Source organism: Hetaerina americana, unplaced genomic scaffold (genome assembly GCF_022747635.1).
Source record: "Hetaerina americana unplaced genomic scaffold, ioHetAmer1.1.p SCAF_4, whole genome shotgun sequence".
Taxonomy (NCBI): Eukaryota; Metazoa; Arthropoda; class Insecta; order Odonata; family Calopterygidae; genus Hetaerina; species Hetaerina americana.
Genome location: NW_027286985.1, coordinates 55,667,503 through 55,685,807, shown reverse-complemented (window position 1 = coordinate 55,685,807; position 18,305 = coordinate 55,667,503). Strand labels below are relative to the sequence as shown.

Sequence of the window (18,305 nt, the reverse complement as noted above, 5' to 3'; positions counted from 1 at the left end):
GGCCATGCGCGACCGTCACACTACGGGGACAGGTGTTTCCTTTCGAGATGCATGGTTAGAGGGAGGGTCCGGCAACGGCTCACGCGTGTGCCCTACCCACCTCTCCACCCCCCCACCCAACCTCTCCGACGGGTCGAGCGGGAATGAAAACTGCATGTGCGAGCGAGAGATTAAGAGAGGCGGGACCCACCGACTGCGGGGAGCGTGCTGAGCGTTGGCGGGGGGTGGAGTGAGGAAGGGGAGGGGCGACAGAAGTGCCGGCGGACGCGTTGCGGCTCGCGCGCGCGGGGGCGTGAGGTTTCGGACAGGGGTACGGCACGGTCGTGTGGGGAGAAAGGCTGGAAACGATCCTCCCGTGGGGGAAGGGGGTATAAATACGAAAGGGAGTGGCCGAGAAAAGAATGAATCGGAGAGAGACGGACGGGGGACGGTGGGAAAGGGTCCGGGAGAAAAATATATGGGAGATAAACCTGATTTATTACTCAATGGCTTCGTCCAGGTTGTGTCAAGTGCGGAGCACGGGGTTAGTGGTGTGTGTGTGGGAGGGATGAAAGGAGTTCGAGGGTTCACGCGATCCCAGATTCCCCGGAAACTTAATGGCGCCACGGAATTTTGCTTCTATGGATGATTTCGGGGAAGATATCCGAAGGTACTCGTTAAAAAATATCAACCGCCTCATCAAAATATCATTCGTTTCATGTGATACGATAAATGCCCAAATATTTGATTCAATAAATGCCCATCAAGTCATTATAAAGACGCAGCTCCATTTACATTTACCTATAGGACGCCGTCGTGGGAATACTATCGTAATGCCAACACCCACACTCTTCCGGATCAAGAACACCGAGAGACTGAAATGACTATGTTATTCACTTCATCAGAAGATAAGCGTTGGGTTCTTCGAGAACTGCAGGTCATTTCTACTTCAACTGTAGTATCATTTACTCCTGATTAGGCGTTTTGCATTCATTAGTATTTTTTACTTTTTCATACAGAGATAATTCTTTACTGAGCACACATGCATTTGGCCCATATTTGCCTAGAAATGTCGACAGGTAGGATGTGGACACACATATCCCTACGTGATGCAAGTAAATGAATCCACGCAAATATTTGGATCTTTGTGAAATTGTTAGGTGCTCAATGCCATCATATTCAATATGAGGTGGAGAATGTTTGCAGAAGATTCTAACTTGAACTGGTGGATAGAAGTATCTTTAGAGAATGTTTTTACTGAGTAAATATCTTCAAAAAAAGGCCCTTCCCTCTCTCATTTACGGTAAGACAATTATAAATAAAGAGGATGGGAAATCCCAGCGTATGCTTGATATGAAGCATGATTTATCTTTCTAAAAGTTATACAGAATGCTGAATCATTTTATAAACATTGGAAAAAATGTTCTTTTGAAGGCTTTCGCGGCATGGATTATATCAGTCCTGCACCATTTTTGAATGGACTGACAACCGCTCCACGTCTGCTGACGAAGCTGTTGTTAGGTCAAGTCGACAAACGCGATGAAAACTCGACGAACATGCAAAACTCATTTAAAAAAACATCGATCGAGAAAACACTTTTAAGAGCAATGATATGGCTTTGGAAGTTTTTTGACCAATTAATCGATCTGTTCGTGAATCAGCTCACAGAAAATATTTTTCCCTCAAATGCAGGCTCATTCATTATAAATTTTACAATGATTCGGCGAATAGGATTGCAAAACACGAGCATAACCACAATATGACATTTTGCTGCAAACAATAAAAGAGTTTTCTGAGAATGCAATGAATGAAAGGTGGGATTTGGCTCCGATAGACGTGTACCTTCACAATTTATTACCAAGCTTTGACTTCAATGAAATATGATCCCGGGAACAAAGGTAGAGCCGAGCATTTTTTTCTAAATATTATTTCATCCATTCGGGTGTGGGTTTCAGCGCTTTCTGTGACAGCGGACGAGGTTAAACGAGTGTTAAGCCAAGCGAGATAACTCCAGGTAGTAAAACAACTAACATATTTATTAAATGTGAGGGTAATTACCTTTTCCCCTCGCGCGTACACCACGCGCGTCATTCGCAGGCGCCGAGGTTTCCACTAAGCGAAAAGTGGCTCAGAGCGAGCGAGACGCAGAAATACGCGCGGTCGTGATTCACTGCCTCCTCAAAAGAATTCATTCCCCGGCGACAACTGTCCTCTCGGACTTCAAGAGCCCTTCTTTATGACGTTTTTCTCCGAGGTAACAGAAGGTTTGTCTCTCACTCCATCCCCATCCTCTCACTCCTTTCCCACCCTCCCACACTCTGAAAATCACTCTTGCAATGCGTAGCTGGCATTGAGATTTTCTCTCTCTCTCCGTGAGGAGAGTGGGTTGGGTAGGAGGAGGCAATGGTGGCGGGAGGTGGGGAGGGTTAAGAGAGATCAAGAGTTCGAGAGTCGTGACGCCGCTCCCGCCGCCGCGACCGACGTCCTCCCGAATGCGGAGGGACAGAAATGGGCAGACGAAGAAAGGGAATCGAATGCACAGTCGTGAGTGACACGATTGGGGACGGGGAGGCTGAAATGTGTGAACACGTTTGGAGAAAAATTTGGGACCCGGATTGCCGTGGCCATCTTGGGATGGTTCGCCTTCCCTCGTCACCTAAATATTATTTGGGGTCACGTCTGTTTGTGCGATCAATAATAAATGGAGAAGCATGAAGATGAGCAGAGGAGGAATAGACAATGTGGAGTGCGTTAAGGAGAAGAAAAATTTGATGAACTGGGCACCCATTAGGACATGACATATTTGTTAGGAACATAATAGAAGGGAGGATTGAACGGAAGACACCACAAGGGACACACGTGTAGACCAAGGACTTTAAAGTGAATGTCTACCTATAAGGAAATGGTAGGAGCTGAAGTAATATTAATCTAAAGATAGAAATACCGATGATGACTTTTTTAATATGCTAACATCGTCATCTCTTGAATAAGTGTAATTATTTAGTTATTTTTACTACGAAATGTTGAAATTATATCACGAATGCCAATAAGGATTACAAGTGGGAAAAAAATTCACAATTAGTTTTGAATAGATGTACAGTAAATATGGTGGATCGTGGTAGTCCAGGGGATAGAGCGTTGGACTAACCGGAGGGGCCCGGGTTCGATTCCAGGGCAAGTCACTCCGGGCACCTGCAGCTATGTGATTTTTCGAGTACCAGATCTTCCCAGGAAACCATAACCGGCACAGGGAAAGGAACTGGCCCCCCTACCCTGATGTGTAAATTTCACACGGCGTCGGCCTTAGAATTGCATTGGGTGAACTCCGACTTCACCTACCAAACCGACCTTCGATTTTTTGATTACCGTGATTATGGTTTACAGTAGACTTTCAGCAGACACAGTAGGTACACTGGAGACATATTTACTACGTATTTGATATTTTAGTACCCTGCAAGCCACCGATAGGGTGTGTGGCAGGGGGTTTTGATCCGAACGTCATCCTACCGCGGTCGGATAATTATAAGGAAATTAAAGAGAACAAGCAAAATGTTAGAAATGACAGAATTTAAGGAAAAAGGATGAGTATGCAGAAAATTTAGGACGACATAGCCATACCGGCAGAAAAGAAAGAAGTTGTTGCAAGAATACTTCTAAATATAGAGAAGGGGGGGAAAAACAAAAATTAAAGCTAAATAAGGTTAATAAAACTAAGGTAATTGTTAGCTGTCGAAGTGTAGTTATTTTGAAGTTAGAATAGAGAAAGGAGTACTGGAAATAATTAAAGAGTTTTGTTTTTGATTATATAGGACTACTTCTGATTTGAGAAGTAAGAGATGGGATGTAGCAAGCGGAATAGTAAAGGAGAAGAAAACTTTCCCTAAGAAAAATGAACTACTAATGGCCAAAAATACTAACATAAACCACAGGAAAAGATTTGTTATACGTTATTCATGGAGTTTACCTTTCAACGGATGTAAGACTTGGACGATGAGGAAAGAAATTTAGATTGGAGGTAACGGGAATAGAGTGGGAAAAGATGAATCAGAAAATAAAGAGGATAGGCAGAGTAACAAATGTATAAGTACCTCGAGAAGCTGGGGAAGAGATAGGCCTCTGAATAATACTGATGAGAAAAAGAGGGGAAGAGAGTGTACATATCCAGGGGCACTATAGGTTACTGAAGATCGTAATGGATAGAAATGTTGAGGGGAAGAATTACAGAGGAAGGCCCAGGATGAACTAATAGTATGTGGAAAATTTCAATGCAAGAAGCTATTAGGGAACGAAAAGAATATAGTGAAGGGGAATATGGTGGAGATCTGCTTTAAACCAATCCTCTGATTGAGAAAATGTAAGATGACAGTTGGTATGGTTCACAAAAATTGGTTGATAAGATTAACCATCCGGGATAACTATTGGGAAAATATCTTGAAATACTATTTAAGTCAAATTTTCGGATATTTTTTGTAAAAACTGAGTTCTGTCAAATATATTGTTGGTAGAAGCGATTAAAACGTTTGGGAACGTTGATACGTATCTTACTCCTGTCAGACCTCATTCTTAGGGGGAATAGATCGTGCTGGATTCACTGGAGAAAAGTTACGTTGACTCATGACTTCGGGAAGCTGCCACGTAGAGCAGCCCGAATGACGAAAAGTTGTTACCATGAAAAATTGAATTTCACTACGCTGTTTCCAGACCTAATCTTAGAATTAAGACACGAAACAAGATTGAAAATATGAAAAAGAGAAGGAGGGTGGTTTGATAATCAATCGGTTATTTTACAGAAAACTTGTTAATTCGACCATAAAATGTTAAGAGAGAGGATTGGATGCCAGAACCACCAGTGACTCTTTTTACGTATTTCGATCGATTCATGTGTCCATAGTTCCTCTCTGCTTTCCAAATGAAGAAGATTATGATTTAATTAGTCTTTTCCTCAAAATGAAAAATTTAATTAGAGAGAGGCAGAATGACCACGATAAATCTTACCCATCTTGGGAAGATAATTCGATAAATTGCTCATCAGCGACAGGAAATGACTATGCCTGACCTTGATTTCACGCGTATTTCACTCGTTAAAATGCGGAAAATATCAAGAGAGGGGAACTTGGGGTATATAAGTCGACAAAAAAACTATTAGAAAGTTAAGAAGTCAGTCGTAGCCGACACTCTATCCAAGGTCTGCAAAAATATCAAAAGTAAATGAGAAAATAAGAAAAAAGTGAAAGCCGATAACATTCCATAGAAACAGAAATAATACCTGTATGACAAGAATTAGGGAGAAGTTACATTTACTTAAACGCTATGACAAGGGACGACGAGAACAAAAAAAACAATGGTGTCCAAAATTCTTGTCCTTTAACCACTATCTAATGTCAATTGTAATTGTTTTCATGGATTAAACTTCATAAATATCCTTTTAAATGTGAAGCATTGTCAGGTATCTCAATTTTCTCCAGCCGACCAACTAAAAGTATATTGAAAATACAACGGGCTTAAAATAACCGCTAATCATTCCTTGGAGGCTGGATATCGGTGGTTCCGAGATGAGGTACCTCTTTAGGTGTAAACAATTTTCATCACAGCTCACGTACCCTTATTGGACCGAATCATTGCCATCAACAAACTGTAGAATACATATGCTTTCCACATCCTAGTTATTTGATGGATCATATCGTAATCATGTTCTACTTTCACATGAATCCGGCTCAAAGTCGCTAATAGTCAATAAAGTTACAGAGCAGTAAATAATTTCAAAATGTATGCAATAATATATTCACCGAAGATTGATCAAAAATATCGCTGGTTCTTTTTCATTGCTCTGTGTACTTACTCTCTACGTTGCTACCTACGTCGAAGTTTAAAAAACTAAAACTCCTCATGAATGTGTACTTATATCAATGATGAAATACTTGTAAGAACGATTACTGTACATTCTTTAAAATGTATCTCTTAGGGTTTGGGGATATATTTTTACCAGGGAAGGAGTTACGAGAAAATATACTAGTTTAGTGGTGTTTCTTTCATTAAAGAAATATCCTCAATTTCAGCCAAATTATCATCAGCATCATCATAGTTAAACTAAATGATGGCATAACTAATTAACTTAATTGTAGCATCACGACTATTAAAGTATTTTTAAGTTCTCCAACAAACTATTTATTGTTGCTTTCACCATTATCATTTCGTTTTGTCTGATCAATATTTGTAGTCAAACTAACAATGAGCGTTTAAACTGATACACTCGAGAAAAAATACTTTGCTAAATTCCTTAAATTCATTTTATCTTTGAGTTGAATTACTGCATTGCGTGAGTGGAATACTCAAATGAGCTCAGGTTTCCCTGAATGCTTCCAGCCATAATCGTCTCCGGAGACGCATTCTTTGTTCTAGACTCAAGCTCATCGTTTATTGAGTTGCTGGCAGCGTCCGTTGGATTTTGGATGCGGACAACGTTTGGAAGTCCTTGTGAGAATTCGTCGTGAATCGAGTGATACGCGGGGATCGAGATGGTGCGGGGGCTAACGTACTGGCTTCCCACCCTGAGGGCGCGGGTTCAAATCCCGGCGGTGTTGAATATTTTTCAGAGGTATCTCGATCCCTACGTGAGGTGCTTTGTGGAGGGCACTTTGGGTGAGTACGCCGTCCGTCGGATGGGACGTTAAGCCGCGGACCCCTTGGCGCCTTTCGTAAAGAGTAGGCTAATGCCGACGCCGGGTTTCTCTCCACCCTTCATCCTTTCCTGTCCTTCCCCTATGGCGCAAATGACCTTAGCTGTCGGTCGCCTCCCCTCAAAACTACTACTACTACTCGAGTGATACGCACTGTGAACTTGGCCTCGAGTCGAGTGACCAAGTCGGTTCGTTGTTGTCCCGAGTTTATTCGTTCATGCATGTATAGTATATGCGCCGTAAATTCGCCGGCGTATTCACTCTGATTGGATAAATGCAAACATTATGCACACTCCATGGCCTTCACTCGCTATTTGTTTCACTCCTCAACGATGCACGAATGGAGAGATTTCATGCTTGAAGAGGAGCGATGGATATCAAACGCAAGAAGTAGCTTCTCTTTCGGAACGTCTGGGGCGCTGCACCGTGGTACGTCGTAGCAGTCGAGGTGCCTTCTCTCTCTATAACAAAATTGAACGACCGACTAATGGAAAGACCGCGCAAAACATGTTCACACTTGGGAATATTCTGTTGGCGATAGTGATCGGTGCGAAGTGATCACCACATTCACTGTGTAAGGTGTTATAAAGTAAGACCGACGACATGAGAGATTGAATTCCCTACTGGAGTGAAATAGGAGCGTGCATTCCAGCACCGCTGGGTGAATATTATAATGTACGCAACGCATTCCGGGTTCCGCTTTTCTCGGGAGATGTTCAGAGCTCGATTTAGATTTGAACTCCGATGGATTAGAAACGTTTTGTGTGTTTACGAAGCTCAAATCATTCGGCTAACTTTGTCTAAGAGTTTCTGGCGAACAATTGATGGCAGATGGATTGCTCGAGAAGATCTGTAAAATAGCTCCTCAGATCGGGGAACTCGTGTTGCTTATTTTTCCCTGAGGAGAAGTAGAAGAAAGCTCTTTGCGACACTCCTGTTCACTATAAAATACGACTCTTGTGTAATATGACACGAATAGTTTCAGAACTGGACACTATCCTAACATGATGAGGATCTTTGTGTCAATTCACCAGTACGAATACGTCTCTGCGTTGTCAACGAATCTGTTTGAATACCGACCGTAACACTGAAAGAAAGAAACTTATCGAAATTCATGGCTAATGATTAAAAAAAAACCTCTATTTTTCAGGATGTTTACCTCTCATTTAGTCGGGAAGCAGAGTAGCATCCCGTTTTGAAAGTATGAATGTTCTATCAGTTAATGTAATTATTTAATACGATGAGATTCTCACTAAGAATTTCCAGTCTGTACAGAGCAGTCTTTTGGATATTTGATCTCAAATAAAATATCCGTGGTCATTCAGAATTTAAAATTTTGTTTATCGTGTAAATAATCATATAAGAGAAGCAAAGAGCATAAAACCATTTTTATGGCCGCATTTTTGTCTATAAAAATGAATTTTAATTTAAAATTAAAAAGAGCCAATCATATACCTTCGATTTTAATGACGAATTTTTTTAAAGACACATTGTCAATGTCAAATTAGATGGTATTAACGAAAAATTATACGAAAGGGGTATCAATGAATTCAAATGTAATTTTCAATATGTTTAACCTCCACGATAACTTCGCCAATATCATTCCACGAGTGTTGCGAGGTATTTCTATCCAGCGATTGAGGAAAAATTATGCGGAGGATATATAACTACACTCATCGATTCGACCTGCTTTTACAGTTTTTCTTCCCCTTATCATCTTTATTAATAAAAAGTCCTTATGAATGACTCTTCGTTTTATTTTTACTTTCCTTTAGGCATCAAGTTGAGAAGTTAATGTAGGAGTTTTTCACATTCACTTTGATTACGAGCATTTAAATTCATCTGGCTTAGATGTTTACAATGTTTTTTGAGACTCACATGTTCAATTACTTATGAATTTTCATGCATTCCCGTTATTCATATTTTTTATATCATACAGTTCCTTTTCGTATTGCATCAAATTGGTATTAACTCATTATACTTTCTCTACATATGCATATTACGATACGATTCCAATGTTAATGGAACTGGAATACATATAAAACATTTAGTTTATGTTACGTTTGCAATTATACACCACATAGATGTTAATAGCGTTCTTATTTTATCCACTTAATCTTTAATACATCGTAAATCTTAAAACGCTCGAGCCAAACATTTTCCGAGAGAAACCGAGAATTACTAAGAACAATGCTATCAAATTCGCAATAAATTCAATCATTTAACTACAAACAAAAGACTTTTATTCATTGAATGAGAATTTGGAAATAACAGTTTAGATCTTCCACCGACTTAAATTATACTCATTGCGCAAGGTGAGTTCTACTTCCAGCTGAATGACATTGCGACAGACTAGAATAAGGAATGCAAAGTTTGGAGAGAAATAGCTTAACTCACATGAAACATGCGATCAATTAAATTTGATTGGTATTTATATGCAGCGCAAAGGCGTCAAAAGAAAAGGGAGGGTGTGGCAAATTTCATCTCTTATTCCCTCTTAGCACGTGGGAAAAAAACAAAAGTTTTCCCGCACGCATTTATCCCATTTCAGAAAACCCTTTCTAATGGCCTCATTTAAATCACTTGGACGCTCTGACATTATTATTTTTCTGGCCTTGTTTCCACAAATAATAAATCCCTGCCCCTTGTGCCGACGGACTCACAGATGGAGCAACAATGAATCTGCATGTAGCAACAACGCATCCGCTCAAGAGATCGGATCGCCATTGGCCGAGATGGAATGAATTATAATGGCGTCGTTCCCTGTCGACCCACACTATTGGCCAGCGAGGGAGTGAAGGGTTTGAAGCTCAGGCAAATGGAAAGACACGAATAAGGTGAGGTTGAGCGTTTGGAAAAAAACGATATTGGTATGAGGGGGTGAGGAGGAGGGGAAGGGAGGAGGAGAGAGGTGATGAGGGCAAGGCAGGGATCCGACTTTCGTCATCGACCACGTCCTACTTGGCATCGTTTGGCCGTTTCGGGAAAGAGATGTGTGTAGACGAAGGGTGAGCCCCCTCGGTGGCCGAGAGAGAATAGGCTATGGAGGTTAAAGAAGGGAAAGATTTAGAGGTCGTAGTGAGGTGGAGATGGGGGGGAGGAGAGAGAGAGAACTGGAGGTGATGAGTCGGTGGTGGTGGAGGGTAGGTAGCACTTTGTGCGCACCCGATGAAAAATGCTCGTTGCAGTGGAGTAGCTCTTGAGTGGCGGATAGATCATGATCACTATTGGCGCCCAGGACCATCGCTACCTGACAGCTTCGCTTAACGGTCTAGTGCGCCAGTCCGAAGGGGAGGCAGGAGAGAGAGGAAAAAACGGCTACTGAAATTAATTCACAGCCGTGCGTGATGTCGCAATCGATCAAAGTTGAAAAGCGACGCATTTACGAAAATGGAGTTCTTCGATTCCTCGATGCTATGACCGCTTTGCGGATGCTTTACGTGCGCCTCGTATTACCCCCTGTTTTCTTACTTGTTCCAACGTCTTGACACTGACTTGGATTTTTTCCCGCGTACTGGTAAGGGGTGAATAAAAACCGAACCACCTAATATTAATCTTCCATTGCTTAGATGGTTCGATATAAAATTTTAAAATTTCTCAAAAGATGTAGTTAGAATTTGAATGCAGTCCAGGGATTAAATTTACCCAAGTACAGAAGTACTGTGAGAGAACGCACTTCCATTCCGATCAATTGAATTTCTATTACAGTTATTTCATGTAGCGTAAATATGACGTTGTTATCTTGTCCTAAGTAAAGAAAAAGCACGAATATTGGCGATTTAAATATTATTTTTATTATATTTTTCAACAAAATTTAACCTGGCTTACTAAAATTTTATTCGGCTCAGAGATGGCGATGGGAATGGCTTTGCCAGGGAACTTCACCGTCGTCAATAGCTGCTAAATTGTCACATCTAAATATTTCGTCATAACAGGTGAAAAAGTATAATAATCTGACGCACTGATGCGTTTGGCGTTGTTGTTAAAAATAAAACTTAACTAAGTTGGGCATTAAGAAAAATATCGCTGTTAAGTTTTGTGGAATTTCAATTCTCCACGCACGTTTTCATTTATGCTATTTCCTCTCGTTGCCAATTCACATTTTTTCTTTAATCCATATATATGAGTTGGAGAAAAAACTTAATTTACCATAATTAATCCACATTACTGGATTCATGAATCCAATTCAATGAATTCATTAAGTAAGATTTACATACTTTTCCGAAATCAGTTTTTCAAAAAGTCCGAAAGAAACATGTACGAGATTCCTGGTTATATTAGAGAAGTAAAATTACATTTGCTGCTAACCAAAATAACTCTAATAAATCATGGAAAATTACAAAATGAAGTAAATTGGCAACTTTTTAACTGTATTTAGAGTTCATGAGTTTTTCGACATATTTAAAAAAATATTTTTAGGCTTTAAATTTCCACAAAATTTGAATCTTTTATACTACTCTGAACTATTTATGGTTTTCTGGTTTGCGGACCTTATGAAACTTGGAGACTTTTTTTGAAAAGTATCAACCAATCCATGAGATTTCAGCTCCTGGAGCGTAACTTATTTGAATAAAAAGTAGAAAAGCTTTTAAATTGATTTCATTAAGCTTATTGAAAGAAATAACACATTAAGTAGCAGTGAAGCTTTTAAAGCAAAACAGGCACTCATGAATATCAAGTGAGAACAATTCAATCTATTGTACGTCTAGTTTCTAAAATGATTAATTCTCAGATAATTAAGTACTCAACCGTAATTATGACGCATTACGTAAGGTGAATGAGAGCCAATAGATGACACACACGCGATCAAATGTCAATAATATCAGCAAAAAATATTTTTATAGTAAAAATGGTAATTTAAACCTATTTAATGGTTATGCATAGTAAAAACCACATCTGTGTCCTTACATTAATTAATGAATTACTACTTGGTTTCCAGCATAGTCGCCCTTTGATTAAAATGTCTGGCATAATATTATGAGTGACTGATAGATTAAAATACTTGTTTCATTCGAGGTCATAAAAAACTTGGCTATCCTCCTTAAAAATCCTTACCATAACCTGATATTCCAATTCCAATCATGTAATACATGCGAATGTCTTAAAATTCCATATCCAATGCTCTCGTGAATGATAACAGAATACGACGAATGCACAAGAGATATATTGAGCCAACGCAATAAATTGAATACTTAGGAAAGGCGTTTGCACACGAGTTTTAAATCTTATTCCGGAATACTATGCCTAAGTCTCAGTCAGTAGCACAGCTCTTGCCTAAGTAGGCTAGTGAGTAGGGCGTTCGGCTGCTGACTGGAGTACTCAGATTCAAATCTGGAACATTACCTGTACACTCGTCAGGTTTTCCCAAGCTCTGTTGCCTTTTTTGGGTACCAGAACTCACTTGGAAACCACAAGCGGGACATCAAAAATGAAATGGTCTTCCTCTTCCAAATTCATGAACTTCACACGCCGAATAGAGTTAAGTGTGCGGCGACCTCTCTCCGCACCCATAAAACCAACAGTCAGATTGATTACTGTGGTTATTTTTCGGTCAGACCATTATGACATCATCATGTAGTTTTCAAGGAATGTAATTTTCTTCCACAAGCGAAGGAAATAATGTTGAAAGCTGTTTCCAGATAAGTAAATTATTGTACCTAATATGATTATTTTGCGGGAATACGCCAACGAAAGTCACGGAAAACATTTTATATTATTGCCTTCAAGTGGCTCCCTTAATGGCATTATCCTTGCCGGAGATAGGCTATCTAAGTCAAAGTGAAGGGCATATTTTTATTCGATTCAATGTGACTGGATGCGTTCTGACTCAATATAACCACGTGCATTGGAGAAACCCACAGAATCACTGATCACAATTACGTGGATCGCAGATCATTAGATCAACCTCAGGTCAAGTTCAGGATTAAATTTATATAATACCAGGGTTAAACTGTTGAAATCTGGAAAAAAACGTAATGTATATCATGAAAAATATGCATATTTATGTACGCATTATATAAACTAATAAGTTAACTTTAAACATAGACACAAAAAATAAGTATAACACTCACATAAGCTTTTTGAAAATTTGAGTGGATGAACGACCACCATCTTCAGAAGGAAGACGATAAGATGACCGAGGCCGCATGAACAGTAATCTAACATTTTAATTATCTTTTTCCCAGTGACGGAAAATTACGGCAATTCAATTGACGACGCTTAATTTGAGGCGTCATTTAAATCATTCTTGGCAAAGATTAATTGTACGTCAAACATTCTGGACAATGAAGTAAAAGGATAAAACAGAAACAAGGCAGTCGTGACCTCCAGAACATATCAGGTAAATTTTGGATTCTTTCTTGATTTACCAAGACATGGATATTCAATCTCACCGAGGAAGTTTGGTTTGACGAAGTTCACCAGAAGCGGGAGTGAAAGAGAAAAATGGAACTCTAGGTCGGCAACATTATCTAAAAGTAGAGTTGATGAAGTAACCTTTCGGCATTGTGCAAAGTGTCTGGATGATAGAGGAGAACCAGGGAGGAACCTACAGAAAAACCGATAAACAACTGACTCATAATATGACAATAACCAAATTACTATCAAATATTTAGTTGCTAGTGGTCAAGTCTCTTCTCGCCTGGACGACGGCTACATAAAATGTGTTCATTTTTAGTGTGCTCTCGTCTCATCCTCCTCTAACATCAAGATTATATATATATTTATATGTATGTATATGTATATAAATATATAAATATAAATATAAATATATATATATAAATATATATAAATATATATATATATATATATATATTATATATATTTATAGTAATAACGTGTATGTATATACATATGCATATAAGGTGGATTGTATATAACTCTTTATTACATATACACACATATATAAAACATTAATTTGCAGATGTATGTATAAATAGCTGGTCGAATGTGTGTTGTTAAAGTCCCGGGGACAGGGACACATTTTTGTTTGAATTCGCACCCTTCGACCTTCCCTACTGGCTTTGTGTTCATCTTCAATCGGAGTTTCTATCCCTTCTTCCCATGCCTACATCCACATGAATGTTTTCGCCGACTGGTGGGTTTTCGTGTTCTTCTATAGTTACCCCCCAGTCAATTGAACCCCCTTTCCCTTTACATCTACCCCTCTCCCGTTTGGTGGATTGAGGCACTCACCACAGCGTGATGGAAGCGTAATACCCTGCCGAGCGGTACATTCTTCCCCAGTTGAAGCCCTCCTGGTCGGCGCTCAGGTACTCCGCCACCGTGAGAATGGGGAATGGTAGGCCCCGCTCCAGAGCCGCGCGCTGGCTCTCCTGCATCTCGCCGGCGCCAGACCAACGGAAGCGCTCGTTGAAGTCGATGTCTTCGCTCCGGTTGGAACCCGACGGCGCTGAAATAAGAGGAACAAAAGAGAAGGTGAGAGGGTGGCATTAGCGTCGTCGGTCGCGGCAGCATCATTGACGATCGGGCGTGCAAACCAACGCGCGCGAGCGGCTGAGGGTCGTAGAGATTGAGACGTTCAATTTGAACGCGTCGATCGCGCCGTGGAGGTGAGGGAATGAGGCGGGGGATAATTTAATGGAGTTTTTAGAAAGAGGCCTCTCTTTTTCTCTCTCGCGCGCACACACATTCTTGGACGGCGGCGGGAAAGAGCGAGAGATTTATGCTTCCACTTTCCGCTACGAAAGGGGAATATTGCGAGCCCTCTCGAGTTCTCCTGGCTACTTGGTTTATTCTAGCGGGGGGTGGGGGCGGGATGGTGAGGTAGGAGAGAAGGGTCCAAGGATGAAATACTGCCCGACCTTCTCGAAACAAACTGCGGGGAGGGAGCTGCGTTATCCCTTAACCAGGCTCTGCACAAAAAAAAGTGAACACGAAAGGGGGTGGGATAAAAAATAAACAGAAGTGAGGAGGTGTCTAAAAGCACGGGCAGATTTTACTGCTTCTAACGTCCGCGTAAGGACATTACTCTGCGACCCAAGTGTCCGCGCATAACATCAGTGTTCGGCAGGGAGAAAAATGTAATCATTTGGCGGAAGCGGAATGTAAAATGCACGCATTATATCAAGCAGTAGGACGATCATTCACGAGAATCGATGTATAATTCATTTAATTTGAAAAATATCGGATTATCCTCAAGTTCCTGGTTCGTGGCATAAGATTCTTAATGCTTACTTTAAGTTATGCTTAAGGTTACTGATCAAAGGTTAACAGTTTATTTCGCAACTTTTTTGTTAATAACTCTACTCATAATTTTTCTCTCAATGAATGAATTACCTCAAATAGTTGGAAAATCAACAATATAATTATTTGATTTCCATTGGCTTCTTATTCAATAGAAGAAAATACTATTGATAACGCATTTTAGGTTACGTAAATACGTATAAGTTCTCCAGAATTATAATAATATCCACATAATAAAAATAATTTCTTATTGTAGTGAAAAATAAAGAAATATAGTGTACACATCGTAACAACTTCTGACGCAGGTGATACCAAGAAAAAAATGAATGACTTTGCACTTCGGAAAAAGAAACAAGGGATAAAACTTATCTGCGAAGGGTTCTTTAATATGGAATTCAACCGAAGAAATGCTCACGGATATAGGCCGATGAGGATGTTTTCCGAAAATATTTGATGAGACAAATAAACGGTATCACATCTCAATTGCAAAGTCGTAATGATTAAATGAACTACATTATATTTCTAATGTTACCAGCTTCCTTCGGACGGCAAATACCTCTGAATTCAGAATGGCCGAGGGAGATGTGAACACTAAGTATGAGCATATTCAGTATTCCGATACCACAGAAATCAACCCGAAGGGTTGGTTTCTAGTAGCGAGGGTAGAGCTCACCCCTATATCATATCCAGATCAATAGAATAAAAGTGCACAACGGAGGGGTGGGTAGGTGAGGTAGATCTGAAGGAGACAGGGTGATTAATGCAGAAGAAATAATTTTATGATAAAATCTCGAGGAAATGTCTTATTAGGGTCTTATGTCAGCTTCTACTCCCGTCTCCTACACCGCCCTCACTCCAACTGAAAATAATTCCTACCATAATTTCCTTTCTTGTCTGCCATGAAGCTCCCAGCCCCCCCCCTTCCAGGTTCGAGTATGCATTTTTGCCTGCAGAGCGAAAGACCTTGGTTCCTATACATTCTCCTCCAACTGATAATCAATCCCTTCCAGGCGTTCCGACAACGTATTTCCATATCTTCCTCCCCAGTCTCCTCTCCCCCGATCTTTCCTCATTTTACTGAGCCTTCTTTTCCTATATTGTCAGTGGGGCAAGGCTGTACTCACTGCGACCGCCAAAAAAATATATTTTGGGTCCGTGACGACAACTTAACTGCAGCGCCGTGTCTTTTGAGTAATTTTACGGTGATAAACTTAAAATAAGAAACACCCCTAATGTCGATTTTGTATTTTTTTATTATGGGTCAAGGAAGAGGCTCTTGTGAACTCACAGTATCTGGGAGCTACTGTAAGCCAGTAACTCCTGAAACATAAGGATTCAATTACAGCTACAACAGGATGGGATAAACTTTCCAAATTTGAAAGACAAATATTTTCACGACATTATTAAGGACTGACAGACGTGATGACTAAAAGAATACATGTACGACCCACTGGAGTTGAGAAGATAATAATGCTTTGATCTAAATATGAAATATCATTTCCACAAAGAATATTGATGAACGAACCAATGTTGAAGAAATTCTGCGGCAAAAAGACGAATAAAAATCTGCGCATAGCCCAGCTAAACAATTGGCACAAATCCATGGGATAACTTGATGCATAACGGTGAATTTGTACCTCAGTAGGGGAAAGGGTATAAGGGAGGACCCATTAAAAGATAAATATAAAAGTAGATTAAATTTGTGAAAGTGAGAGAAAGTTGAATGAAGTTGAAAATATTGATATGGCTAGTCCATCGATTGGTTACAACCATAAAATTTTCGGATGCGAACCTCTAACGACAACAAAAGAAATGAGAGCTTCATTCGGAGATAAAAAATTCACCCTCTCGTGTTTAAAATTATTTATTGAAATACTCATTGGCAAAATATATTGTGGTGACCATTGCTCGCACACTAATATAAGAGAAATTTAATCACGAAAATTAACGTTCCCATTTAATTGGAGAAAACCAGAAATTCAAACTCCAGAAATGCAAACTCCTGATTCCGAACTTGGGGCGAGTCTTCAGTGTCGCAACACACGCATGTGGAGGTCCTTAAAAGAGTTGGATGGAAATGCATGCCGAAAATTCACCACATAAAATATGTCAGAAATCACATCTGCACGGACTTAATAACACTTAAAAAAGATGAAAATAATAAATATTGCAGTGTAATTGAATTGCCACATGCAAAGTATGATAGACAAAATAGTTTGTAATAGGCAAAAGTATGAGGCGAATTTTTATTATTGACGAGATAATATGAACATTAACGAAATATCTTTTTTAACTCTAAAATTACCATGATTACTGAAAAATTATGAGTTCAAAATAATTTACTTCGGAAATTCTCTTTGGTTTGTATCTCATGTCTCCCTCCTTTCCCATGGATATTTTTCCATCGAATGTTTTTCATTCGCTAACCAAATTTATCACTAAAAAATTGAAGCATTGGGCACTTAAATTAAAATATATGCAGAAATTACGTATTTTACCATATAATATCTACGTAGTTGGACAATTTTTACCTTGAAGAATAGGCCAAGACTTATTTGTTCGCCGTAGAAATTTGATCTGACATAATTCCTTTTTTCATCTCAAATGATTCAAAACTCCCCCTAGAAACGTAGTTGGAATCAATTATTCCCCTCGCTGTTTGACTTTTTTGTACACTTTGATTTCTTTATTTTTAGTACTAAAAAATATGATATGCGTGGAGTACGTCGCATTGGTTATTTTTTCGCAACCTCTCTCAAAATTCTCATTATACCTCCTGAAGAGATGCTAGAAAGTCTCGTGCTGAGGAAAAAAATCTATGGAATTTTAATGGGAGAACGAATTTACGACCACAGAACACTTTTATATCAGGCAAGATGAAAATTTCCCTCTGAATCCTGGAATCAAAAAAACGTAGAACTAACCAAAAAATTGGATGTCTTTGAGAGATAAATACAAATTTTAGTGCTGCATTGTAAATCTGAAGTGCGACTGCTAAAAAAACATATTTATTGTACACGTTTGCCTTTGTACAAAAATACGTAACACTAAAATTAAAGAAAATAACAATAAGTAGAACGAAAAGCTCCATTCTTTTGACTCGATTTCTAAAAAAATGGTCTTGAGGAGCACCTCGAAAATGTGGCAGGAAAAGAAAGAAGACTATTTCAAAACTTTGACGGACTTTCGACACAATGCTCTCTGGCGCCCGCGTCCAAAATTAGTGAGACCTTGAGATAGAGGGGGCGGCGACTCAGTATTGAAAATCCGGTCATTGTACCCTCACTTCCTTGCCGAGGGGATACTCTTCGAGCTCTTTTTTTTCTTCCTCTCTTTCTCTACTCCAACTCTCGGGAAGAAATCCGAGGTAACCTTGACGAAATTTCGACTTCCTCGAAAGTCTTTCGCTCACCCCGTCTCCTAATAATGGACGGATCGTATCTG

At 39.6% G+C, this 18,305-nt stretch overlaps 1 protein-coding gene across 3 annotated transcripts in view; it reads right to left on the bottom strand.

Annotated features, from left to right (window-relative positions):
• The window catches only part of LOC139691988 (dual oxidase maturation factor 1-like), a 350,529-nt gene that overhangs the window by 24,647 nt on the left and 307,577 nt on the right, over positions 1 to 18,305 (bottom strand). For all 3 annotated transcript variants that reach the window (XM_071589978.1, XM_071589980.1, XM_071589979.1), the window contains one exon: positions 13,851 to 14,067. In XM_071589978.1, coding sequence (XP_071446079.1) covers positions 13,851 to 14,067 — 217 coding nt within the window. The remainder of the gene's footprint in view (positions 1 to 13,850; positions 14,068 to 18,305) is intronic.